Source organism: Pleurodeles waltl, chromosome 10, assembly GCF_031143425.1.
Source record: "Pleurodeles waltl isolate 20211129_DDA chromosome 10, aPleWal1.hap1.20221129, whole genome shotgun sequence".
NCBI classification, from domain to species: domain Eukaryota; kingdom Metazoa; phylum Chordata; class Amphibia; order Caudata; family Salamandridae; genus Pleurodeles; species Pleurodeles waltl.
The window spans coordinates 30070558-30098243 of record NC_090449.1 but is presented as its reverse complement, the minus strand read 5'-3'; the positions used below and the strand labels follow the sequence as shown (position 1 = coordinate 30098243).

General features: G+C 48.7%; 1 protein-coding gene across 1 annotated transcript in view; it reads left to right on the top strand.

Moving 5' to 3' along the window:
• The first annotated feature begins 21245 nt into the window (after positions 1-21245).
• PTPN18 (protein tyrosine phosphatase non-receptor type 18) overlaps positions 21246-27686 on the top strand; it is a 266237-nt gene continuing 259796 nt past the window's right edge. Inside the window, exon 1 of the mRNA XM_069209534.1 lies at positions 21246-21645. Within this exon, the coding sequence (XP_069065635.1) occupies positions 21562-21645 (84 nt within the window). The 5' untranslated portion in view covers positions 21246-21561. The remainder of the gene's footprint in view (positions 21646-27686) is intronic.

The window sequence follows — 27686 nt, the reverse complement described above, 5'->3', positions numbered from 1 at the left end:
GGCAGTGCCAGCTTGCAAGAGTCACCCTCCCATGAGGCATAGACCTCAGGTACAGTGCCCCTCTGCTACAGCCAGGAGGAGGGGCAGTGCCAGCTTGCAAGAGTCACCCTCCCATGAGGCATAGACCTCAGGGGCAGTGCCTCTCTGCTACAGCCAGGAGAAGGGGCAGTGCCAGCTTGCAAGAGTCACCCTCCCATGAGGCATAGACCTCAGATGCAGTGCCTCTCTGTTACAGCCAGGGGAAGGGGCAGTGCCAGCTTGCCAGAGTCACCTCTCATGAAGTGTAGAAGGGAGTTGCACCCAGGCTCACTGGACAGATGTATTCTGATTGTGTAATAGTAACCGTGAGTAATAAATCAATTTCTGTGGTCTCCTGCCTCTCGCAGGTTTTATTCCTCCAGATGAGGAAGTGTAATTAATGATGCAATATCAGTGTTGGTGGCACAATACCCAGACTATAAAGGATCCATGGGATATTTAAACCAGGCTCTGACCTTTAACCCCACATCAGGTGGTATCTCTCAGTTCCTCATTAATTTTAATTAGGGTTTGTGGGTTTATGGTTTTTCGTTTTTCTGTATTTATGCATATATTTTTTTATCTCATCTTGTTTGTATGTATCCATATTTTTTTCGAACAGTGAGAGAAAGAAATTGCAAGTAATGTTATTTCCACCGTCGTTGACCCAAATGTACACACGCTTCAATGTCTGTGGGGTGCACGAAGTAGCCCCACTCAATTAAACAACACACCTGAAGACGTTAGCACTGTGGTACTAGCGCGTGTGCACCGTCAACTATTTAGATTTGTTGAGAAAATTATTTTCCTTTTTTTAATTCTACATTTCCACCAAAGCCACGTCCTTGGCCATTTAGTAATGGCTGAGAGCTCGAAAAACACTCAAGTGAAGACCACATTACTTTATGTGTCTGTTATTAAAAATATATACAAGGGAAGAAGTTGATTTCCAGCTGTATTTTTGTGTAAAAAATCAGTAAGAACAGAAAACTGGGAGCACTAATTGTATTAATTCCATCCCATCCCATCCCGGTTGTGGCGGTGTAGTGCCAGGCAGCTGAAACACTGCATTAGTGTGGGCGCTAGTTCCTGGTGCCCCGCCCTTCTGGGATGCACTCCCGCAGGACCCCAAGCAAAGATGGCGGCCGGAAGCTGCAAGGCCAGTACAGACCAGTGATATCCAGTGTCTGCACCCAGATCAGGTTTTAGCACGTGCACAGTGAGTGTTCAGCACTCAATGTTATATGTGGGCGGGGGATGCGGGTGACAGTTTAGTTTTCAGTTCGCGCCATTGCAAGAAGGTGAGGAAACCTCGGAAATTGCAGATCCTTTTTTGCATTATATCACAGGCTGCTTCTGCAGAGCAGGCCGAGCCTGCTGATAAAATGTCTGTACAGCCTAAGCTGCAAACAGAGTGGCGTAACAAGGGTGCCGTGGGCCCTAATGGAGGCAGAGAAAATGCCCCTCTGTCCCCCAGTTAATGAGAAAAATCTGCCCCTAATTGGGGTGCAGTGGACCCATCACACCTCTGGGCCCCGGTGTCACTGCATCTGCTGCACTACTGATGACTAGGCCCATGCAGTAACAGAACTGACACTTCGAGTGCCACGCCCACTCAGGGCTTTGTGATGAAGTTGTGAGTGCTCACACCGTCACAGGCATGCTGCACAGGCCCAAATGTGCAATAATTACAGCATACAACAGAACAATCACATATAGAACCAAAACCCTTTCCATGCAGACCACAGTGCAAGCTCACACCCTTCCAAACACGCATGACTTTTGTAGCAAGCTACCACCTGCCAATGTGCTTTGGTGCTTCCAAGTTAAGAGAACTGTATAAATGAAACTACAATACTCTACGATTGTTGAGCGCAAGCATATCTGATACCAGATTCTACCGCCATCCATGGCTCTTGTCCATTGTATGAGGGCAAACTGGTGTTCGAGTCTCTTAAAGAACTGACTGCTTGCCTTGAGTCACAATCTGCACATATCTTGGGTTTGTGAGATTGAATTTACAGCTTCCTCAAAATTGAGTAGGGATTAAGAGTTGTTCAAGTAAAGACACAGAAACAGCAAATCCAGTTTCACTGGGAATAATGCAGATATGTTTCGGCCACTCACACAGATATGTCAGAACCGCACTGCATCAGGCTGCGTCAGAAGCCTGAGTTCCAACCCTTGTGCTGGTGAACATACTTCAAGATGGAAGCCTGGAGGAGAGCCCCGTTTCCCAGGCCACTGGCATACTAGTCCTACCAACACCCCAAAGTATTGGTATTGAATTTAAAACCACACGGAGGGAGTGGTGACAGTGGCAGAGAGTACCTGCAGCACAGCTGATCTAACTGAAGTACCAGGAACTGCCATGCTGCAGGCAACATCCTGGACAAGAAGATTCTAACATCAGGGAGACAGGATCTCAAAGCCCAGGGTGCTGTATCGCTGATGAACTTCACAAGACACCAGTATCATCTTAAGGATTTTGGGGTCAGCGGACAAAACGTATTTTGGGGGGCCCTGCATGAAACAAATTTGAATTGTATTACCCATGCCAAGCCCACTTGACGCAAAGCAATTCTAAACTATGTTAAGTTTTAATACAGTCACACATAAACAGTTGAAATATGTCTTGCCCAGTTTGCCAAAAAACCTAAAGATGACACTGGTTATAAGAGGCAGAGGTAACCGCAAGCCGAGAAGGAGGGAGGTTGGAATAAAGAAACAGAATAAGCAGAGGACAAACAGAAAGGGGTGACTTTGTCAATGACTTAAAACGTCTCTGCAAGACACCTCATTGGTGAGCATGAACGTCATTTAGGGGCCAACAGGGGTCGCAGGCTTGCCTTGTGTGACCAGTGGCACTGCCTTTGCGACCCCTGGACTCTGAGATGGCAATTTCAGTGTCAGGAGCACAGTGACAGCTCATGCTTATGGACCTCACTTGGGGCTCTACTCTCTTTGCTTTCTGTCAATTTTTATTACACTAATATTACTGTAATAAAAATGGAGTACTCTTAGCTGGAATATGCCCTTGCATGGCAGCTGGGGTAAGTAAAAAATGCTTTTAAGTGTATGTTGTGCGCATGCTTGCGGGTGAGTGTGTTTATGTGAGGGAGAAGATATGCAAGTGTGGAAAAATACGGAACAAAGCATCTGGAACCACACCTGAGTTTTTCACACAGGCGGAACGACGCTTGCCTGAACAACGCAGGCCTTTTTCTCTGCCTTAACCACGCATGTGCTGAAGAACGCACATGCGTGGTTAAGACAGAGAAAAAGGAAGCTCCATCGGGAGAGAACGTGGTCAGGTAAGTGGGGCTGGGGCAGGGTTGGGGGTAGTTTTTAGCGGTGGGAGTCGGGGTGGGGCCTGCCGGTGAAGAGGTTAGGCCGGGTAATTAGGTTATTTTTATTTTTTTTAAGGGGCAGGGGTGGAGTGGTCGGTACTATGGTTTTTAGGGCGGGTTGAGGTCGGGGTTATTTTGTTTTTAGTGGTGAGGGTGGGGTAATTTTGTGTTTAGCAGTGGGGGCTGGGTTTTTAGGGGCGGGGGTCAGGGTAATTTTGTATTTGGGGGGCTTGGGGTAATTATGTTTTTAGGCCGGTGGGGGGGCAGGTTTTTAGGGTTGGGGTAATTTTGAATTTAGGGTGGGGGCGGGTTTCTGGGGGTGGGGATAATTTTGTATTTAGGGTGGGTGGGGGTTGGGTTTCTTGAGGCGGGGTGGGGGTTGGGGTAATTTTGTATTCAGGGTAGGCGGGTCGGGTTTTTAGGGGTGGGGGTGGGGGCGTCGGGGTAATTTAGGGGTTAGGTAGGGGTACTTCTGTTTTTAGGGGTGGTGGGTGATCGGGGTAATTTTGTTTTTAGACATTGGTCGGTTTTAGGGCTCAGGGTGTGTGGTGGTATTGGGGTAGTTTTTAAAGGTAGGGGGTTGGGTACTTCTGTTTTTAGGGGTGGGTAGTGGGATTCAGGGTTGGGTTGTTTTATTTTTTGGGGGTGGGGTCGGTTTTAGGGCTCTGGCTGGGGGGGTATCGGGGTAGTTTTTAAGAGTGGGGGATCAGGGTACTTCTGTTTTGAGGGTGAGGGGATGGCATGCGACAGCCACGCATGGCGTTTCCACACATGCCTTTACAACGAAAAATCGTTGTAAAGGCATGTGTGGTAAAAGCATGCGTGGAAACAATGCGGTCGTTGTTCTCACCGTGTTGTTCAGGCATGTGTGGTTGCCGCATGCGTGGTTCCATCATACAACCATGCAAGTGTGATTTTGTGTGTATGTGTGTGTGAGTGAAACTGGAGGTCAAAGGGCGTGTGATGTCACTTCCACTACTCCTGGCATTTTTGTGAATTGACATCCATATTGGTCTACCTAGCAGAACCTGCCTGTCGCAAGGATTCCTGTACTCCAATGACGTCCAAGTCCATTGTGACGGGCTGACGAGGTGCAGCCCGTCAACAAACCCGACTTGTGCTGGCGCTGCCCAAAATGCCCCGGTTCTTCACGAAGAAGCAGTAAATACGAAATTTCCTAGCTATCGTGAAGGAAAGTTTCAATTCTATTAAGGACACGGAGGCGAGGATTATGCAAATCTTTCTTCACTCTTTATTCAACAGCAAGTTCAAAGTTAAACAAAACATGAACAGAAAAACTACAAGTTCCATGAGCCCGCCGCCATGGTAACGAGTATCCAATGAGGTGCCCTCCTTCACGTCAGTATAAATGGCCCGAGACACGTCACACTTCCTCGACTTCACTGCGGAAGGAATCCTGGTAGAGTCAATTGGTCGTAGTTTCGGAACCTAAAAAATAGGTGTAATTAGATGCAAGTCCGATAGAACACAGGAAACCTACCAAAGGCAACAAAGTTATGAACTCTAAAACACATATAAATGAAAATATATCTGAATCAAGTGTTTACCTGAAAAATTAAAATATGAGCAGAATAACCAATAAACAAAGGCAGAAACGCAAGTATACCACCTTGCTACGCAGATAGATGTAATCGGGAGGGAACATATCCGCGAAATGTATGTGGGTGGGATAATCCTCGCCTCCGTGTCCTTAATAGAATTGAAACTTTCCTTCACGATAGCTAGGAAATTTCGTATTCTATCACAGGACCGGAGGCGAGGATTATGCAAGTTCAAAGCTTACTTACCACCAGTGCGGCTGCGTCGTGAATTGGTCTAAAGTAAAACTTTTTAAAAGTAGATTCAGAAGACCAATCCGCAGCATGCATGATGTCCTCCAATCTACCCCCCCACTTGTATGGCCTTAGAGGCCATGGCTCCCTGTGTACAATGGGCGCCAAAAAACCTGAATATCGATACCTGCCTCAGACAGAATGCATCGGATCCATCTGGCAATGGAAGGAGAAGAAACCGCCTTAAACGGTCTTTTTATGGAAATCAATAATTGATTTTCACCTGGAGGTCTATGATCCACGGTTATTTCCTCATAGACCTTGAGACATCCAACCACACATAATTTTGGGGAATCAGGAAAAGCTGGATAGGATACTGACCTGGTAATATTCTTTGCTCTTCTAGAAATAGTAAACGTGACTCCTTCTGGAGTAAAGACACGAGCTGATACATCCAGAGCTCTGATATCTGACACACGTTTACATGAAATGAGGCATAAAAGCATGGCTAATTTGGCAGACAACTCCTTCCGTGACAAATACTGAGTACCCTGTCATGAGGCTAAAAGATTAAGGACTATGTTTACATCCCAGAGATTCGCATATCTGGGTTGTGGAGGTCTGGAGAGTCTAATACCCTTGAGAAGTTTACACATCCAGGGATGTTCGCCGACCGGGAGGTTGTTCAGAGGGGGGTGACCCGCAGATATAGCTGAACGAAAAGAGTTAATCGTACAATAAGCGAGACCAGATTCCACTAATTCTGCAAGGAAATGTATGATGTCTGTAATACTGGCCCCCATGGGATCACGGTGTTTGCCCACACACCAACGAGACCATCTGTTCCATGCTGAACTGTATCGTTTGCATGTCCCAGGGGCCCAGGCCTGCGCAATTGAGTTTTTAGCTTCCTGTGAAAGTCGGTCGTCTTGCCAACGATGCCTGAAATCATCCAAGCTATGAGAGAGATGACCCTGAAGGACCAGGGGGTGAAAAAATCCCGACGGGTCCCGGAGGAGCGAGGAAAAAACTGGGAGACGAAGGGGGCACTCGCAGGAGAGTTCCAGCAGAGTCGGGAACCAAGCCTGAGACCTCCACCAGGGGGTGATAAGAAACTATTGTCGCCTCGTGACGGCGAACCTGAGCTGCGACCCACGGGATAAGAAGAAACGGTGGGAAAGCATAACCTTGAAGTGTCCCCCAATGTTGGAGAAACGCATCTACTGTCGCCACTCCCGGATCCGGGCGCCAGCTGAAGTATAGGGGAAGATGAGCATTCCACCTGGACGCAAAGAGGTCTACTGTGCAGGGACCCCAATGGGTCATGATCGCCTGAAAAATCGGTCGATGTAACTGCCAATCGCTGGAATCCATGAGAAAACGGGATTTCCAATCCGCCCAAGTATTCTATATTGGATAAAAGTTGAGACCTGGATTGATCCAATAAAAGGATGTCGTCCAGGTAAATGATGAGCCGTATGCCCTGCAACCTCAGTGTTTCCACCACTGGTTTGAGGAGTTTGGTAAAGCACCACGGTGCCGACGAGAGAGCGAACAGGAGAGTGGTAAATTCGAATACCTGATCGTTCCAGATGAATTGAAGGAATCCGCGATGAGGGGGAAAAATAGGGGCGGCGAGGTATGCGTCCTTGAGATCTAGGCGCACCATCCAGTCCCCCTGAAGAAGGAGGTCGCGGAGCAAATGAATACCTTCCATTTTGAAATGCCTGTAAACAACCCATTCGTTGAATGCACGAAGAATGATAACAGGCCGAAAACCCTTGTCCTTTTTTTTTTTTTTTTTCTACTAAGAAGATGTTGCTTACAAAACCCCTGGGGTGCCGGGAAGTTAAGGCTATGGCGCCCTTGTCCAGAAGATCCTGAACTTCAAAATCCATGAGTTCGCAGTCTGCTGCAGAAAACACTATCGGTGGTGGCAGTTTCCCTTGAATTGGGGTACCCCAGAATTCTATTTGAAACCCCGACACTGTCTGTAGCACCCAAGCGTCTGATGGAATACGTCTACAGGTGGCCTTGAAATACCGCAATCTCCCTCCGAAATTTCGAGGGGAAAAAGGGATAAGCCTTACCAGAGGGACCTCCTGGGGCATTGGCTGCCCTACGTGCGGTTCTGGAAGCTCTGCCTATTCCCCTTCCTCTGTTGGGGAAGAACATTCCCTGTCGGCCATCATGCCAACCGTTGTTTCGGAAGGAACCGGGGCCTTGTTGGCAAGGACGGCTGGAAGAGCGACCCCTGCCTCGTCCGGCCCTGCCAAAAACCTTACTGGGAAAAAATCTTTTTAATGGATGACTGAGCCTTATCCAGAGCCGAAAAAATAGCAACGAATTTACCCGAGTCTTTTACAAAAGGGTCTATATCCGAAGTAAAAGCGACCTTATCTGATAAAGAGGGGCGTGGGCATTCGGCCCGTAAACGAGCACGCACTTCCTTGTCCAAGGGTTGCCTAATTTTACTGGCGACATACTCCGCAACCTTGAGGTCCGGCCGCCACTCAGAGGAACGTGGATGGTAGATACCCTCCGGTTCAAACATATCTGAGTCAGAATCCCCAGGGTCAGAAGGATCCGGTAGGGTAGCATTAGGACGCCAAGGCGACCTGAGTCACCGTCCAAAGATGAGGAATCCTCGTCTGAACCACCCCTGATGCCTTTAGGTGAACCCGAATCAGGGTTCCATAGATGGTGAAGCATGTCACCCATTATTCCGGGCAATCGACCCTCCCGGGAGGGTAAACGCGTATGCGCGCGCGCACTCTTGGAGTGTGATAAAAAATCGCCATCCTCCAGGTGCCCCGCGTCGCGCTTGCGCCTATTCTTGGGAGCTGGAAGGGTAGATGTATCACCCTCCGCTCCCGTCACGCCAAACATGCCCGTATCCTCGGACACCTGTTCTGTGACTTCAGCTACGGTCTCCCTAAGAGGGGCCAAAGCGTGCGAAAACGCTTGCGAGAACAAAGCGTCCACCCCAGGGGGAATGGTACGGTGAGAGGGACCCTCACCTGGGGACATGTTGGCAAAAGACTCATGTTCCTGAGAGGATTGCATGCTGAGGGTCAGACGAAGCACAATAATGTGACAGAGAATTACACCCTATAAAAAATATATAAAGGGAAATTCCCTACCCCCTCTGTCAAGAAAATCACAATTATAAACAAAAAATGTCTTCCCCTCGGGGGTATTACCGACCAACAGGTGTCACGGGGTAGGGAACAGCAAAAAACACAGAGGTGTTGAAAAATATGGAAGAAATAAATCCACAAACCGAGCGCCCAGTGTTCAGAACACCCGAGCGCTTAAACACGCTTCAAACAACCACTGCGCGCCCTCAGTCGAGTGCGACGCGTGCGTAGAAGACTGAAAGTAATGAAAAATAAAGGCGCTCGAGCGGAACGCGTGTTCCGAGCACCTTCGTAGCAACGCTCGTTGCCACAACAGCTGAAACGGAAAAAAAAAAAATGTAAAAGTCAAAGCGCTCGAGCGGAACGCGTGTTCCGAGTCGAGCACACTCCCGTAGCAACACTCGTTGCTACCACAGTCGAAACAAAAGGCAATAACGCGCCAAGCAAAGCAAACACAAAGCCAAGAGCAAATTCAAACGGAGGCAGTAAAGGCACTTATCTGACGGAGCAGTGAAGAAAGAGGAAGTGTGACGTGTCTCGGGCCATTTATACTGACGTGAAGGAGGGCACCTCATTGGATACTCGTTACCATGGCGGCGGGCTCATGGAACTTGTAGTTTTTCTGTTCATGTTTTGTTTAACTTTGAACTTGCTGTTGAATAAAGAGTGAAGAAAGATTTGCATAATCCTCGCCTCCGGTCCTGTGATAGAATCCGGAATCTCTTCTGGCAGCAAAGGAGGGGCCAGGAGGTTGCTGCGCGGGGCCAAGAGGGCCTGAAAAGCCGACGGATGGGACAAGAGAGGCACGCAACGGAGGAGTGAGGAGCAGCAGCGCTGGAAGACAGGTCAGCGACAACAGACAAAAGGCAGGAGTACAAGAGGAGTCGGACGGCCGAACAGAAACTTCGGCGACCCAGGAGGCGTAACTCGAACCTACCCAGCCACGCTTCAGGAGAAGCGTGGCAACCTCAGGTGCGTTCCGGGAGCAAGCAAGGGGTACAAGGGTGGTTGGGTGGGGAGAAGGGAATGAGAAGCAAGGGGGAGTGGGACGACGGGAAAAGAAGGGGAAGAAAACAGGGAAAACATACACAGAAGAGTACAAGGGACAGAGAAAACAATAATACATAGATATACCCCGTAGTAGGAAAACCAAGGGCAGGAAAGAAGACGGAGGATTGCTACTCATTAAGGAAAAAGAACCAGCTAAAAGGGCGGAAGGGTACAAAAAAGGGAAGAAAGAGGAGGGAAGCATGACAGAAGTTACAAAGACAGAGAGGCACAAAAGAAGTATAAAGAAGAGTCAGTGGAGGAGAAGAAGCAAGAAAAGGATCCTAAAATAGAAAGTGCTTCCAGGAAATAAGAGGGAGATATAGCAATACATAACTCTTGATAGAAGAAGTGCCAGGGAAAAATAAAAGGAAGAAAAAAAGACACTAGAAAGACCAGAGAGAGAGAAAATCCCTACAGTACGACCAAGAAAAGCAGGAAGAGCCACAAGATAAAAGAAAAGGAACTTACCGATACGTTCTCTTGTTCTTTTCTCACATGCGCTTCCTGGGAGCCCGGTAAGAGAGAAAACCAAAGAAGAGGTGAAAAGCCAGGAGAAGGAAACTAAAAAGGAAACAGCACAAGGAAGACGCATATATGTCATGCTAGATATTCTTAAAGCCAATAAAGTACACCTGAAACCAACCATCCCTATCCCTTCGTGTCGTCCTTGGCCCGACCGGTCACATCCATCTTAAAGTTTCAAATTTGGAGGATCTTCCACAGCTCTTTTGGTGCAGTCCTGGACTAGATGTCTCTCAACTTCTTAAAGTTTTTTAAAAACGAACGTAATTTTGTTCACAGTTCCTGCTACGCCTTCACCAGTTTAAATTTGGTTTAATGCATGTTTCTTAACTCAGTATTACACAAACTCTTCTGCAATTAAGATTCATAACTTGCACTCAGGCCACACCATGAGGAGAGCTCAAAAGGACATTAAAAAAGCTCTCTTTGCTCTGATTTAGCAAACCCTTCCCAGCATCCTCTGATCTCAGAGCTGTCCAGGCCCTGGTTCTGTAACACCTGGACAGTGGTAGGGCCGTCTATGTTTGGTCACCTGCTGTTGCATTTTAATTTTCCACGCTGGTGCTTGTTTGATTGAGCTAATAACCACATGTATCCAGTACTATTTAATGTGCAATTGTTGCCTTTCCATTTCAGGACTGAGTATAAACGTCAGTGCACAGCCTTCAAGGTCCTTATTCCTGGTCCATTTACTTCACTAACAAGTCAAAGATCTCATGGAGCTCCAAAGACCCTGACTTTCATACGCGCCATCTAGAAGTTGCCATGTTTCGGCGTGCCACTTTTTCACAGAAGGCCTTCCCAGCAGCTGGTCCACACCATACTAGTCGTTGTTTCTTAATTCATTGTTTGAATTTTTTGCCCTTGCTTTTTTATTTTTGTATTCATTTGTGACTGTATGTTGTCTTTTCTACTTCCTTATAATGTTTATGTATTTTTTTTGGATTGCTTATATTTTTTATTTTGTTTTTGAGCTGCATTCCTTGTCTTTTCGGTTAAGGGGCGTTTCAATAGTGTCTAATACTCCTTCATTACACACTAGTGCACGCTGCAGTAATAAGGACCAGAGTGGTACCTGCATTCAACAGCCACATCTGGTTTTCGTAAACTCTTGTTGAATCAATTAACCTCGTGTCCCGCCTTGCGCGAACAGACAGTGGCCAGAAAACCAGATATTCCTGGGCCAGAGCTTCACCCAGGGTTTTGTCACAAATCCCAGGAACTCCAAAACAATCATAGCCCTAGAGAAAGGGTAGGAAAAGGCGTAGAATCAAAGAGCGTATTTATTTGAGGATTTGAGGTCAAACAAATCAAAATATTGTTCCTGGGTCCAGTGATGAGTTTTGAGTAAAGTTACACCAGCTACACTACACTTAATAGTACAGCAGTAACAAATCACAGTGAATATAGTGCATATCATATCACAGCAAGAAAGAAAAACAACTTACAGTGTTTATTTTTCACACCTGCACACAACTTCAGATCAACTTTAAAAACGGATGTATCCAGACTTACACCATGTAGACATTTAAAGAAGGTGGTTCCTTCAGCTGTGAACAGCAGTATAATTGCTTCACAAATGGTCAAAGATCTACGCTGTGTACAGCTTTGGAACGCTTGTGCAATGTAATATGTATAAAAAAATAATGAAAGCAGAGGTCATGGTTTCTAAATAGAATTGAATGCAATATATTCAATTTTAAGCAGGGAATCTAAAAAATAATCCTCCGCCTACGACACCATGCCAAGCGATTACCCACCCTCAGTACCTTAGAAATAGGAGTTATTAAAATCGAATTTTGATGTCAGAAAAATACAAATCATTGAATGCTTATATAGAATTGGTCAGTGAATGGTGCCAGGGGTGTGTTTGGCCTTACCAGGGCTAACTGCAGTGTTTGCACTTTTTAGAGCAACAAAGAGCTAGTAAAAATGTTCACTGTGGTACCTTTGCAAATGGAGAATTGACAACCTCCTACTCCTAATATTAAGAGACGTTCTCTCTCCATCTCAAAGCCGTAAAAGGTAATATCCATTATAATTGTTCATAATTGCAATCATTATCCATATCTGGCTCCCACATAAATCGTACGTGGGGTGGAACACAGATCTTCAAAGTGTCTTCACTCAAACTCGAGACATAAACTTGTCCTCTTGCAGATGAGTGAGTGGGATCATATGGTTATGAATATGTTCCAGGAATCATTCCCAGAGGCACACAACATTTCTTGTCAAGACATCACATTTCAAAGACCAGGCCCGGGCAAAGCTCTGCCCACAATTTTTGAAAGATTCATACACATATTTCAAAGCCAATAGATGGTAGGGTCTCAGTTGGTTCCACTAATCCTGTCAGGAGTGCATCTAGGAACTTGCTGAAAAGAGACCCAAGTGCTGGTCTGTTTGTACCTGTCCAAGAGGGTCACAAAAGAACGCAGTTCATGGAGCCTGTGAACTTCTGGCTCATAGCGGCTGGTTCTCACACAGAGGGCCAAGAATATACAGTCCCAGGTCAGGGCCAATGGAGGGAGTACTGCACTTCCTGGTCACTGTAAAAAGGTTATGAACTAGCAAGATGGTGGCTGGTAACTTTTGTACTGCAGACGTCTTGCTAGGCTCGTGACCGTAATGCGCTTCTATCACTTTTGTTGAGTTATTCCCTTCCTGGGTTTGGGTTCTCCTTCCCCTGGGTCTCTTGCCTTCTTCCCTACTAGGTTTTGTGCTTCATGGTCCTTGGTCGTTTCGCTACGTCTGTTTGATGTTCTTCCAGGGGCTTCTGGGCCTTTCGGTGTTTCCTGGGGCCAGTGGGGTTCGATATCCGATCTATTTGGAAGTATCCAGTGATTTCCATTTCCTTCCCTACCTGTGTATTCTTCATGTGTGGTCCCTGTATGTAGGCAAACAAACACACACATATATATTTATATACACACACAAACACACACTTTTCCCCCATTCTATGCCAATTGGATTTTTTTTTAACTTTTTAACACAACTACAGCCCGAACCACTGAATGGAATTACACCAAATTTGGCAGAAAGGTAGATCTTGGTCCCGAAAGCACATTTTTGTGATTTGGTGTAACTGTGTTCATTAGTTTTGGAAAAATTGGAGTTTAAATATAGATATATATAGGTGTGGAACCTCTGCGGATCTGACTGTCCTCGGGCAGCGAGCTGAATGGCTGCCAACACTTCAAGCAAGAAGTGTTGGCAGCCATCTTGGGAGTTGGCTTCAGCCGAGTTCTAGAAAAAAGTGGATCACTGTTTTTCTTCCATGCAGCGCCTGTCACAAAGAACTGGTTTCGGCTGCTTGTTCAGCCATTGTCAACTCAAGAGTGCCATGTCTCAAAGCAATTTATAATCACTATGTGTTGCCAATTAGACCAACATAAACAAAATACTTTGAAATATCTGATCTTACGTTTTGGAAAGTCACACTTCACAGGGAAATACAACGATGTTAAAACTCCACCTTTCAGCTGTGTGTGTAGTCAGATGTAGGTTGAAATTACAACATATTTGGAATGTGTATCCACATCATGACTGCACAGCACCTCTGAACTCTTAAAACAGCGCTTTATTAAAATTATCACAGTCTACTTCCCTCACTAGAGACTTTGCAACCCAGCTCCAACTATATATATATATATAATATATATATATATATATATATATATATATATATACTTTATTTCATTTATTCATTTTAGCATAACTTGCTTTTAGCACGGATGTTTTATTTCCCTAATCAGCTGCTATTCTGCAAAAGTGTTATTAGTTCTTTTCACTACATTTTCCCTCTATACCTCTGCCCAAGGCTGTACATGATAACCTATCTAGTATTTCCACCACAAAAGTACGCAGCCAACCTCGACACTTAGGCACATGATCATGTCAGGCCCGTTTCTCAGAACACAACATGTTTTGTTATAAAAACATCATGCGGGCCAAAGAAAGCTGGAGAGGTCTGTCCTACGCTGTGTGACACTTCATTGCCACTTTTATGATCTCAGCCCTGTCTCTACAGCCAACCGAGGAGACGACAGACAGGCTCCTATTTCTCAGGTATGGGGGTGGGTGTTCCTTTCACACACTAGTACGGGCAGAGACGAGCTATCACTGGTATGCTCTCGCTAGGAGTGTAGGTAGGGATTCATAGGGGTTTGTGGACATATGCTTAGTCCGCTATGCTGGGATTGTCTGTCTGCTTCTCACTTATGGTAGCCATTTTTATTGTGCTAAGTCTAATCATCATAATAATCGCAGCTCATGCATTTTATCATAAATTGAGGTATTTTTTAATAAATACATTGGAAACTGTCCTGCATCTCTTCCTCTGCCTGGGCTTGGGTGAGCCTTGTACTAATGAGAGAAAGGAGCTGGATCTGCCAACCACGACTTCCCTGAGGAGGCCAAGGGTCATGTGTCAGGGTGCCTCAAATCACCTTTACCTTCTAGGTTTGGTTGAGGTGCTGCTAGCTAGCCAAAAGGGTTAGGCGGACAGCTACCAGACTGTGTGGGATCGACTCAGTACCCTAAATGCGGTGGTGCTGCCGCCCGAAACCAGCAGTCTTGCCTCCACGGCGAGAGTCCTACGACAGCATCAAATGATTCCCCTCGAGCTCCGTATTCCACATGGAACTCCAAAGAACATTCTACCCTTAAAGGTACCCCAACATAATAGAACACTTCTTCCCCCATAAAAATAATACAATATTCACATGACTAATTTGTTTCTTATATGTGAATTTCTCTAAATTTCTTATGTGAATACATACAATACAAGAGATATACAAAATAACACAATTTGAGATAATAATGGTACAACCAATGCCGATACAAAGTTACCTTACATAGTCAGAAGGCCATGTTGGGCTTACACTTTCCCTTTCTGGGTAAAGTCTCACGTTTTTCTCGACTGGAAAATAATTTGTATTATTATCAACTTTTTCAGGGTTGTTTCCTGCACTGTTTTTTCAGGGGGGGTTTCTGCACCATGAGAGACCGGTCTCCTAATGTTCCATTTCTCACCGCCCTCAAGAATGTCAGTGTTACCAAAAACTTCCTCTATTTTCTTAGCGTCTGAAAATTTTGAATCCCCCGTCCTTACCATGGTTCTCAATTTCACACGCACATACTGTCCCTTCATTAATTTGTGGGGACTTCTCTTCAATATATTTTTATGTGTATAACAATACCCATGCTGATTTTCTCTCACGCTTCTTGCCTCTTCTCCTGCATCATAATTCTCATTTCTCCCACCTTCAGCCATACAGGTCAAACAGTTGTTACAGATTTCCTCCCTCTAAGGAGCATGAAAGGAGACTTTCCTGTTGCCAAATTTGGTGTGGATCTATAATTCAACACATGTCCTCAATTCATCTTTCCATTGTAATCCATTTTAGTGGGCATCTGCAAACACTCTCCTAGTACTCTATTAAATCTCTCGACTACAGCATTTTTCCTGGGATGGTATAAGGCAGTTTTATGAAGACGTATGCTGTGAGATTTCAGACAAGCAGCCATTGTCTCCAAAACAAATTGCGGTCCATTGTCAGTGACAATTTCCTGTGGAATACCCTTTCTTACAAATACCTCCCTACAAAAATCCCATCACCACATCAGATGTTGACAATTCCGACTTCTGGCCACTTCGAAAAATAATCAGTTCACATTGAATGAATGGCCCACAGATATCCAATCCAAGTTTTTTCCATGCACCATCCGGGCTCTTTATTGGCACGATTGGTGAACCCTTGACCACAAAGGATTTTTCACTATTTATGCACACATCACAATTTCTGACATACTTCTCTATGCCCCTGTCCATACCCGGCCAAAGGAATTTCATACGTGCTTTGCTCTTCATGGCGATCATGCTTCAATGATTCTAAACATTTTTTCTCGAACAGAATCAGGAACCACTAACTTCTCACCTCTATGCAAGATATTATCCAGCACTGACAATTTTGTCCGCACTAGTTTATATTTTACAAGCAGTTCCTCACCCTCCCACTCCTTCCTCCAAACACTGCATAAATTGCTCCTTACTTTGTCCAATTCTCCATCGCCATCAAGGTCACACTTCCACTCATTTTTGGTGATAGCTCCCTCCCACTGTGGGCACCATCCAATCATCCACTTCCTGTTGTTCCATGTTTTCATCAGTGAATGGTTCGAACCTGGTAATCAAGACAGGCAATCTCCCTTAACATTTCCTAGACCAGGAACATATTTCATCTCAAAGGAAAATTCTTGAAGCCTAAATAGCCACTTCGCTATCCGAGGAGTGGCTCTCCCTCCTCTTTTTGTTGTAAATACATTCACAATTGGTTTGTGGTCTGTTCTTATTTCAAATTCGGTTCCCCACAAATATGTCCTATAATGTTGAACCCTCCACCAACAAACTAATACTTCTTTTTCGATCACAGAGTAGATCTCCTCAGGTCCCCTCAAGGTTTTTGAGGCAAATTCAATGACTCTTTCTTTACTCTGATGTAATTGTAAGAGTACTGCACCTAACTCATACACGCTAGCATCGGTACTAAGTACAGTTTCATACTCAGGATTGTACAGTTTCAGTACAGGAGCTCTGACTGTACATTCTTTGACAGCACAACATGGTTTTTCACATTTGCCAAACCACACAAATTTCTCCCCTTTTTTGAGAAGCAACCTCTAGTTATATCAGCAAAATTATCAACAAACTTTGCATAGGTTTATTGACTGTAACGCCTTTGATATTTGAAAATATTGGATCAAGGAGACTGAAAGAATCCATCCACAAAATATATGATGTATTTAGGATTTCTTGTGACAAGGCAAGTCACCTACAACTGAACCCAACAGCGCGACAGCATCAACTGATCTTACGTCAAGACATGAGGCTAGGATTATGCATAAATATTTTATTCACCTTTTTTTTTTTAAATCTTTTTATTAAACACCGCGTGGCATGCAATACTTATACACATTGGAGACTTGACATTAGAGAGAGCAGGGGTGTAGCTTGGTCAGTAAGATTAGGGGGGGGAGCATCAGGTTTTCAAGCTGGCATATTATGTTAAAATACATTAGAAGAGAAGCAGTGCAGGGGGGGGGTTTGAGGTGGTGTAGATTGTAAGGGGGGGGGCTTAAAACAAAATACTTTGTAAAATAAATAACATTTTTAAGACCTTTGAAATAGAGGGGAGAGACAGACTGGCGTGTGTGTTTTTGCCTGTGTGTGTACAAAATTCAAGGTGAAATCCGACAGACACCACACGATCTCCGACTGAAAACACCTGTGCCCCACTATTTACTGGAGAACAGATTATTGAGTGGGTTTAACACCCCCACCTGAAGCTACGTCACTGGTGACGAGGGGAGTAACTGGAGGCAGACACATGCTGGGAGAAGGTACCGGGAGACAGGGGCTGAGAGGTGGAGTATGGGGACCCTGGAGGCGCTGAGAGACAGGGGTTGTGCTGGGTGGATGGGGAGAGAGACGGGCAGCTGCTGGGAGACGGGGAGAGAGACGGGTATGTGCTGGGAGACAGGGGAGAGAGTCAGGGGATGTGCTGGGAAAAGGGGAGAGAAACGGGTTGTGCTGGGAGAAGGGGAGAAGGACAGGGGTTATGCTGGGAGAAGGGGAGAGAGACGGGCAAGTGCTGGGAGACGGGAGACAGACGGGCAGGTGCTGGAGACAGAGAGAGACGGGTAGGTGCTGGAGACAGAGAGAGACGGGTAGGTTCTGGGTGATGAGGAGAGACGGCTGGGTGATGGGGAGGGAGGGGTAGGTGCTGGGTGATGGGGAGAGACGGCTGGGTGGTGAGAGACGGGTGGGTGATGGGGAGAGACGGCTGGGTGATGGGAGAGACGGGTAGGTGCAGGGTGATGGGGAGAGACGGCTGGGTGCTGGGTGATGGGGAGAGACAGGTGGGTGCTGGGTGATGTGGAGAGACAGGTAGGTGCTGGGTGATGGGGAGAGACGGCTGGGTAGTGGGAGAGACAGGTAGGTGCTGGGTGATGGGGAGAGACGGCTGGGTGATTGGAGAGAAGGGTGGGTGATAGGGAGAGAAGGGTGGGTGATAGGGAGAGACGGCTGGGTGATGGGAGAGACGGGTAGGTGCTGGGTGATGGGGAGAGACGGCTGGGTGATGGGAGAGACGGGTAAGTGCAGGGTGATGGGGAGAGACGGGTAAGTGCAGGGTGATGGGGAGAGACGGGTAAGTGCAGGGTGATGGGGAGAGACGGATAGGTGCTGGGTGATGGGGAGAGACGGGTAGGTGCTGGGAGAGACGGGTAGGTGCTGGGTGATGGGGAGAGACGGGTAGGTGCAGGGTGATGGGGAGAGATGGCTGGGTGATGGGAGAGACGGGTAGGTGCAGGGTGATGGGAGAGACGGCTGGGTGATGGGAGAGACGGGTAGGTGATGGGGAGAGACGGCTGGGTGATGGAAGAGACGGGTAGGTGCTGGGTGATGGGTAGAGACGGTTGGGTGATGGGAGAGACGGGTAGGTGCTGGGTGATGGGGAGAGACGGCTGGGTGATGGGGAGAGACGGGTAGGTGCTGGGGAGAGACGGGTAGGTGCTGGGTGATGGGGAGAGACGGCTGGGTGATGGGAGAGACGGGTAGGTGCAGGGTGATGGGGAGAGACTGGTAGGTGCTGCGTGATGGGGAGAGACGGGTAGGTGCTGGGTGATGGGGAGAGAGGGGTAGGTGCTGGGAGATGGGGAGAGACGGGTAGGTGCAGGGTGATGGGGAGAGACGGGTAGGTGCTGGGTGATGGGGAGAGAGGGGTAGGTGCTGGGAGATGGGGAGAGACGGTAGGTGCAGGGTGATGGGGAGAGACGGCTGGGTGATGGGGAGAGACGGGTAGGTGCTGGGTGATGGGGAGAGATGGGTAGGTGCTGGGAGACAGGGGAGAGACGGCTGGGTGATGGGGAGAGACGGGTAGGTGCTGGGTGATGGGGAGAGACGGGTAGGTGCTGGGTGATGGGGAGAGACGGCTGGGTGATGGGGAGAGACGGGTAGGTGCTGGGTGATGGGGAGAGACGGGTAGGTGCTGGGTGATGGGGAGAGACGGCTGGGTGATGGGGAGAGACGGGTAGGTGCTGGGTGATGGGGAGAGAGGGATAGGTGCTGGGAGACAGGGGAGAGACGGCTGGGTGATGGGGAGAGACGAGTAGGTGCTGGGGAGAGACGGGTAGGTGCTGGGTGATGGGGAGATACGGGTAGGTGCAGGGTGATGGGGAGAGACGGCTGGGTGACGGGAGAGACGGGTAGGTGCTGGGAGATGGGGAGAGACAGCTGGGTGATGGGAGAGACGGGTAGGTGCTGGGTGATGGGGAGAGATGGCTGGGTGATGGGGAGAGACGGGTAGGTGCTGGGTGATGGGGAGAGACGGCTGGGTGATGGGAGAGACGGGTAGGTGCAGGGTGATGGGGAGAGACGGGTGGGTGATGGGAGAGACGGGTAAGTGCAGGGTGATGGGGAGAGACGGGTAGGTGCTGGGTGATGGGGAGAGACAGGTAGGTGCTGGGTGATGGGGAGAGAGACGGGTAGGTGCTGGGTGATGGGGAGAGACGGGTAGGTGCTGGGTGATGGGGAGAGACGGCTGGGTGATGGGAGAGACGGGTAGGTGCAGGGTGATGGGGAGAAACGGGTAGGTGCAGGGTGATGGGGAGAGACGGGTGGGTGATGGGAGAGACGGGTAAGTGCAGGGTGATGGGGAGAGACGGGTAGGTGCTGGGTGATGGGAGAGACGGGTAGGTGCTGGGTGATGGGGAGAGACGGCTGGGTGATGGGGAGAGACGGGTAGGTGCTGGGTGATGGGAGACGGGTAGGTGCTGGGTGCTGGGGAGAGACAGGGAGGTGCTGGGACACAGGGGAGAGACGGCTGGGTGATGGGAGAGACGGGTAGGTGCTGGGTGATGGGGAGAGACGGCCGGGTGATGGGGAGAGACGGGTAAGTGCTGGGTGATGGGGAGAGACGGCTGGGTGATGGGAGAGACAGGTAGGTACTGGGTGATGGGGAGAGACGGGTAAGTGCAGGGTGATGGGGAGAGACGGGTAGGTACTGGGTGATGGGGAGAGACGGGTAGGTGCAGGGTGATGGGGAGAGACGGGTAGGTGCTGCGAGAGGGGGAGAGACGGCTGGGTGATGGGGAGAGACGGGTAGGTGCTGGGTGATGGGGAGAGAGGGGTAGGTGCTGGGTGATGGGGAGAGACGGCTGGGTGATGGGGAGAGACGGGTAGGTTCTGGGTGATGGGGAGAGACGGGTAGGTGATGGGGAGAGACGGCTGGGTGATGGGGAGAGACGGCTGGGTGATGGGGAGAGACGGGTAGGTGCTGGGTGATGGGGAGAGACGGGTAGGTGCTGGGTGATGGGGAGAGACGGGTAGGTGCTGGGTGATGGGGAGAGACAGGTAGGTGCTGGGTGATGGGGAGAGACGGGTAGGTGCTGGGTGATGGGGAGAGACGGCTGGGTGATGGAGAGAGACGGCTAGGTGCTGGGTGATGGGGAGAGACGGCTGGGTGATGGAAGAGACAGGTAGGTGCTGGAGACGGAGCTCTGCTGGGTGGACAGCACAGATGACTGAAGACAGGAGGTGATGGGAGGGGGGTGTGGCCCCTGGAGGTAAAGGGGGATGTCGTGGTGGGGGGGCATCTATGCATCCGGTGGTAGGGGTTGTGCTGGGAGGCAGGGGTGGTCCCTGGAAGTAGGGGGCGCTGGTAATGGGGTAGGGGGAGCTACCTGGTGATAGGTGGAGATGCAGGGAGACAGGGAGGGTCCCTGGAGTTTGGGGAGGTGCCGGGAGGCAGGGGGCGGCCCCTGGAGGTAGGGGAGGTGCCGGGAGGCAGGGGCGGCTCCTGGAGGTAGGGGAGGTGCTGGGAGGCAGGGGTGGCTCCTGGAGGTAGGGGATGTACTGAGAGGTGGAGAGGGTACCTGCTGATAGGTGGAGGTGCCGGGAGACATGGGTGTGTCTGAATTTGGGGAGGTGCTGGGAGGCAGGGGGCGACCCCTGGAGGTAGGGGAGGTGCCGGGAGGCAGGGGGCGGCCCCTGGAGTTAGGGGATGTACTGAGAGGTGGAGGTGCTGGGAGGCGGCCCCTGGAGGTAGGGGAGGTGCCGGGAGGCAGGGGGCGGCCCCTGGAGGTAGGGGATGTACTGAGAGGTGGAGGTGCTGGGAGGCGGCCCCTGGAGGTAGGGGAGGTGCCGGGAGGTAAGGGACGCCCCTCTGGAGGTAAGGGATGTACTGAGAGGTGGAGGTGCTGGGAGGCGGCCCCTGGAGGTAGGGGAGGTGCCGGGAGGTAAGGGACGCCCCTCTGGAGGTAAGGGATGTACTGAGAGGTGGAGGTGCTGGGAGGCGGCCCCTGGAGGTAGGGGAGGTGCCGGGAGGTAAGGGACGCCCCTCTGGAGGTAACGGATGTACTGAGAGGTGGAGGTGCTGGGAGGCGGCCCCTGGAGGTAGGGGAGGTGCCGGGAGGTAAGGGACGCCCCTCTGCCTCAGTGTAACTTTTCTGCTTGCGCTGTGTGATTCTAGACCTGCACTTCCTCGTAGCAAGCGCTGCGGTTCCTGGTCCGTCCCTGCAAGCTGAGGAGCCGGCACCTCTCGGCCCCCACCCCGATGCCAGCCCCCGGAGGCGCCTCCGTATGATGAGCCCTTAAATCTACGCGGATTCATCTGCCGGCCCGGGACGATGAGTCTGGAGAACCTGCGGAGCTTCCTGGCGCGAGTGGGGTCCGCGGAGGAGCAGGAGGTGGCCCTGGCCGAGGAGTTCAAGGTGAGTCCCCCCTCGACAGCTTCGAGGACCCCACACAACCCTGCCTGTTACTGATTCCTGGAACTGGTACTGCCTTGTTTGTAATGTGAGCGGCAGAACTACAAGTACCAGAATGCATAGTGAAAAAACAGACCCCCTATGGACCAGTCTCGCTGCACCTAACACCAATAAAGACCTCTGCTTCCCTGCAGGTGCTTTTTAAGAGAGTTTGAGACTTTGGGGTGGGGGTATTTATCTATTTGCCCCCCGGTGGTTTCACGTCAGCAGTTTGCCTCCGTAGAACAACCGAAGATTATCATATGTGCAAGATGTGTGCACAATTGTGTATTGTAGAAACCCGTCCTTCCACTGTCAGGCGACCTCTCCTGAGACAGAGCCTCTATGTTTGCGTTATTCCTTCTAGCGCCTTGACGCATAGAAGTGCCTGGCAGGAGACGGCAGAGGTGCGCTCGAGCCCTCCAAGGGCTGGGTCCAGTGCACTTCCCGCTGCTTCCTTTGGGGTGCAGGGAGCTCGACGCGGCCCCTTGCGGTCCCCCTGGTGAGGTGCGGGACACAACCTGGCGCCCGAGAGGCCACAGGTCATGCTGACTCCAGACGTGCAGGCCCCAAAGTGCAGCAGGGGGCATAAAGCCACTGGTGGCCGAGGGCATCAGGAGAGCCATTGAGGGGAGGGGGTTGCAGCAGTCACACGGACTGCAGCCTTCTTTGGGGAGCTGACTGCAACTTTGGCTGAACTATTCACTAGTCATCGCAGCCAGGCGCGTGGCTTCGGGGGAGAGGATGATTGGGGTGCTACACCCCCTAATAAATGCATTATATGGTAAACAGTTGGCACGGGTGCTTTCAGTGGGGTACGGGTGTATGTATCAGATTGCATCTAGAGTTGTTGCATGCACACACACAGACTCGTCTCTGTTTCTCTGTTAAAAATGGTGGTTATTTTCAGAGCTTTAAATGGGCCGGTACTCTCCGGTACTGAGTACCGGCACTTTTTTATTTTGAGAGGGAGAGCACCGGCACATCTCAAGAAAAAAGTAATACTTTTAATTGGAGAATACCGGCACTTCTCGGGAACAAGCAGGTACTCTGGCACAGAGTACTTTCATCTTTCCATTTCAAGCACTGGTATTTTACAAAATGTGTTAAGTACCACGTCCAACCCGCACCGCCCCGCCCCCTTTGCACTGCCCCTAAGCCCCCCCTCATGTCCTGCTTCTCGGATAACGTATTTTACCATGACATGCCAGCATTATAGCTCACACCCCCAAATGTAACTGACCAGGCTACGTCCCTGCTCGCCTTGCTGGGGGTCCTTCGGTGGTGCGGATTGTGGCTCTGCTTCTAGTAGCCGGGACCTCTCAAGGGCCTCGCTGCGCTAGGTCTTGGCTGCGAGGCCGTGAGAGGAGAGCACGTAAAATAAAGGCATGCCGTGGGGCCCGAGACCACTGCACCCGCTGGTATTATTCACAACCAGCCCCCGAGGGCCCCTTTCACCAGAACCTCACAGCCACGGTCCAGTCCTGTGGGTCTCGGGAGGTGGCCCCCTGGGCCTCACAGTGCTGAGACATCCCTGAGAAGCCCAGGGGTGACGGGGCCCTCTCGGGGGCCTCTCAGCACTGGATCATGGAGGCAACGGGAGAGGGCCAAGCCCCATAACACTGGGCCAGGTACAAGTACCCGCAAGCCCGTGGCTAGCGCTGGCCCTGCTTCAACTGCTGAAGCGCCCCCGCCACGGCGGGTGTCACGGGCGCACGCGGCGGGTGTCACGGGCGCACGCGGCGGGTGTCACGGGCGCACGCGGCGGGTGTCACGGGCGCACAGCAGGTTTCTTAGCTGCTGGGGCGAGGTGCTCGACATCCCCGCTCCTAGGGGCTCTTCTAGCGTGACGACTCCCAGGCTGGTCCTGGAGCCCTTCATTTAGGCTACAGGTGCAAAGGTGACGTAAGCAGGACTCTGTCACGGTGCCCTCGCGGGATTGGTTGGGAGTCTCACTCACCTGGCTTCAGGTAACTGCAATACAAATCACGTGCTTCTCAAGGAAGTACTGGATAAATAAAGGGTCGGTTTCGTGGCACTTTGTATTTTATGTATTGTATTTAATGCCGTTTTGTGTAGCACATACATTACTCTCTTTTATAGAGTGCAGAACATAACTTAGGTATCATAAATTACACCAGTCATAAAAGGTGAGTAACAAGATGTAAACACGTGTGGTACAGTGTTAAGGTACAAGGGTAAGCGTCGAGGCGCACTGCAAAATCTGACTCCAGGAAGGGATGGCTGGATAAGAGAAAATAACTGAAATGTCTTTGAAGCAGTGGGCCTTTCAGTTCGGATTTACAGATTGACAGTGAGGTTGTGGTGCGTACTGAGAGTTAAAGACTGCCAGACTCTGGTAGAACTCTCTGAAAAGGACTGACCCATATAGCTTTCCTTTTTAAATATCTGGGTTCTAGAAGAAGGGCTTCAGCATTCTGTGGTGGTCCACTCGCACCGATGCTTTAAGCTTGGCAGCCAGGCATCATGGAGTGGAGGTGCAGAGGGCCTGGGGTTTTGCACGCCGTCTTGTACATAGCTCTGGCTTCAAAGGGAAGCCAACAGAGCATTACATTTACCGGTGAGATATTGTAAATCAATAAATCCATGATCTGTAAAGCGCAGCAAATCCCCCGTTAGGGTCTCAAGGCACTGTATTGTAGGCAGGGGGAGATTAAGTGATTTGCCCAGAATCAGTGGATGTTGAGCCGACGGCGCGAATCGAACCTGGTTCCCGAGCTCCGAGGACAACTCTGGCAGTTACGCCATATCCTCTTCCTTCCTTGTCATCCCTTTGGGCCACAGAGACGAAGTGTACAGTCACGTGTACAATTGCTTTCAGTGGATCAGGATGCATTTTGGGAAGCCTGGTGAGAAGAGAGTTGCAGTAGTTGATTCTTGACAGCACTCGTGCTTTTATCATAGTTTTGAGATCTTGTTCTGGAATGAAGTAACACATTCCCCACAGCAGGCTCAATTGAAAGCACACATTTCTGGCCACAGTGTTGACTTGTGATAGCGCATTGAGTCTTTTGTCAAGGATCACTCCCAGGGATTCAGCACAGTCGACAACGGTGGGATTTGCAGGCCAGGTTGTTGATTGAGTCCATTCAGGACTGAAGCAGCAGAGGAGAATTGAAGAGCAAATAAGGAGAAACTCCAGAGGGATTCAGTTTTAAATAAAGAGTAGCCATGCAATTTTCTAAAGTGCTTATTGTCCTGGCTAGGTGGGAAATGCCATTTGGATAGGAGATCTTTAATACCGTTTGAGTATCTTCACCATATTCATGATAAAGGATCCCCAAGTTCTTTATTAAGACTTTGAGGGGTTCAGTGTAAAAGTTAAAGAGGGTGGGGGCTAGGATAGATCTTTTGGGTCTATCTGGAATCAAATTTTGACCACTGTGATCTGTCCATTAGATATGGCTTGAACCATCTGAGGTTAACGCACAATGAGTGCAAACAGTTTAGGGGGAGTGATTACTAATCTTCTAAGTCATCCGAGATGTCAAGATATTGGAAGAGGACACCTCACCCACAAAGCACTCTGGCATGTTTCATCATCAGTTTCCCCTTCAGGTAGACAAATAACACTTAGATGAACTCAACAATTAATGGGAGTTCACTATAAATATCAGCTATATAATTTAAGGGAAGCAGACACCTTAAAAATACCTTTATGGTATTGCCAAAAGAGGTCTTTTATTTAGTGTGTACCCTAGACATGATTAAAAATTTTTAATACAGGATGTCTATCGAAACAAATGCATCATACATCTGCTATGGTTTTGCCTACATGTTTCGGCCATTTAAAGTGCCCATTTGGGTGACTGGCCTTACTCAGGGCTGGGCAACTATGCATTCCTCCTCATATATGTGAATGGTGTAGATGCATAAGGCTCTCATATTTGTTTTGGGGAGATTTGATTGACCTACCCTGGATTCTGTTGCACAGAATACGGTAAAAACGGGGATCAACTGGGTAACATAGTAGCACTTAACTCTTGACAAAAGTGTGACTACAGAAGTGCCTCTTCTTTCATAACCAACGAAGGGCAAAAGAACGGAATTTAAGTCATCAATTTCCAGTCTACGCAGATATGCAGAAAAAGTATAACATTTTTCACTTTGTTTTTTAAAATTCAGGTGGAAATATACGTTTTTCAAAAGTTCCAACTTACTTTCAGAGTTCATACACTTACCCTCAACTGCCACCAACGTACATATTTGCAAGTTTTACTCTTGAGGACATGTGTTGGCACAGCCAGTGGGCAGGGCCAGACTGTCCTCAACTCAATAATACTTGAAATTAGTGTTTCTCAAACTTTTTAGAAACGCAACCCAATTTTTAGAACGACAAACTTTTGCAACCCACCTACCTTTAATGGATATGAGACAGGCGACTAATGAATGTAACTAAAGCATTGTGTGGTAGCGCACTGTCATTTCCAGACAGCACATTTCCACTGAAATCTCAATTGAAATGCATAGTTGTACTGATAAAACTATTTTACACGTAAATTATAATGTGTGGAAATCGAGTTTCAGTGAGTGCTTATTTGTGTGTCACGTAATGAAGTGTCTCGAGTTGTTTTGATCCAATTGAAATTCTTGTTTCCATCACACTTCAGAATTACATAAAAATGTGCTACAATTTTTCTTTTCTTACCGCTGAATGTGTACAGTTCCTTTATAGGTTTCTACGTTTTGCTGTGTATTACAGAAAATGACATCCTACAGCTTTTCCTTTCACACTTGCTGACCCCAGCAAGATTGTCACATAATTAATTCCCTTTACTTTTCTTTCCCTGACTGTAAAATGAGAGAAGTTTGTAAACACTAATCCCCGTGTTACAAGAATAAGCAGCAGTTGTCAGAAAAGACAGCCTGACATTGGACTTCTGTATTTGAAAGTGGTAACATTTGAGAAAGAGATAGACAAAGTTTAAATCGGGCTCTTGTAATAAACCTACTTAGTGACAAAGGATTAGAGAAGCATTTTTACATGACATCAGAACAAATAAACACAAAATGCATTGTTAAACCTATATCAATTTTTTTATAGCGTTTCTAATTGATTGGCTTTGCCACCTTGTCGTTTCATGACTTCACCCATAAGTAACTACTCTGAGTTGGGAGGCACCCGCAGAGTGCATGCCCTTTAAGTGATGTTATATATAATTGAGGGTTGATCAGTTTTATTTGGGGAGTCCTTGGAGACGATAAAGGAAGGAAACCATAGGTGTCCATAGGTTGTTGGAGTTTTTCTCTGTCCCCCTGTTCGAGTTAATTAAATATCTAAAGATCCACTTTGCACATAGTCTGCATGTCACGTTTCAACCTTCTGTGACCCTGTTGGGGTCTTCATCAGGACTGAAGTCTGAATTGTGGTCATTTGTAGTTGTGTGTAAAGAACAGGAGGTAATTGCGGGGAGTCCATTTGGTGTCCCTGGATTGACTAGGGGCGTGTGGTTTCTTGAAACATGCTGCATCGGGTGCAATCATCCCACTTCTCTACCCCTCCCGAGTGTTGGACCCCGCCATGGTGCTGCTGGTCGAAAGACTCTTCATGACACTTGCAAAAGCCACTTAAGATAGTTACTTTCGGACAATCAAATCAGATGCTTGATTTGTTGCAAAGAATGCAGGGGCCACCATTCTTCTTTGGAGCCCAATGGCCAGTTCTGGGGTTTCCGAACGGCAAGGGTACTTAGTCTTGGCTCCACCACCCACAGTTCCTGTCTCTCTAGCTCACTCCTGCAGGTAATTTTTCATCCCTTCTTTCCCCTCCCTCTGCTTTCTTCCATTTCTACCTCTATCTTTCTCTCTCTTGCTCTGGATCAAAGTCTAATGATGAAAAAATAAGTCCAGGTGCCCTGTGATGAATGCTGGTGCCCACCACCTGCAACCACCGGGGCAAATTAAACACTGAAAGTAGAACTCATTCACCAAGATCCTGAAAATCAGGTGCTCCCTGCCCAGTGTTGGCAATCCCTAGTGGCAGC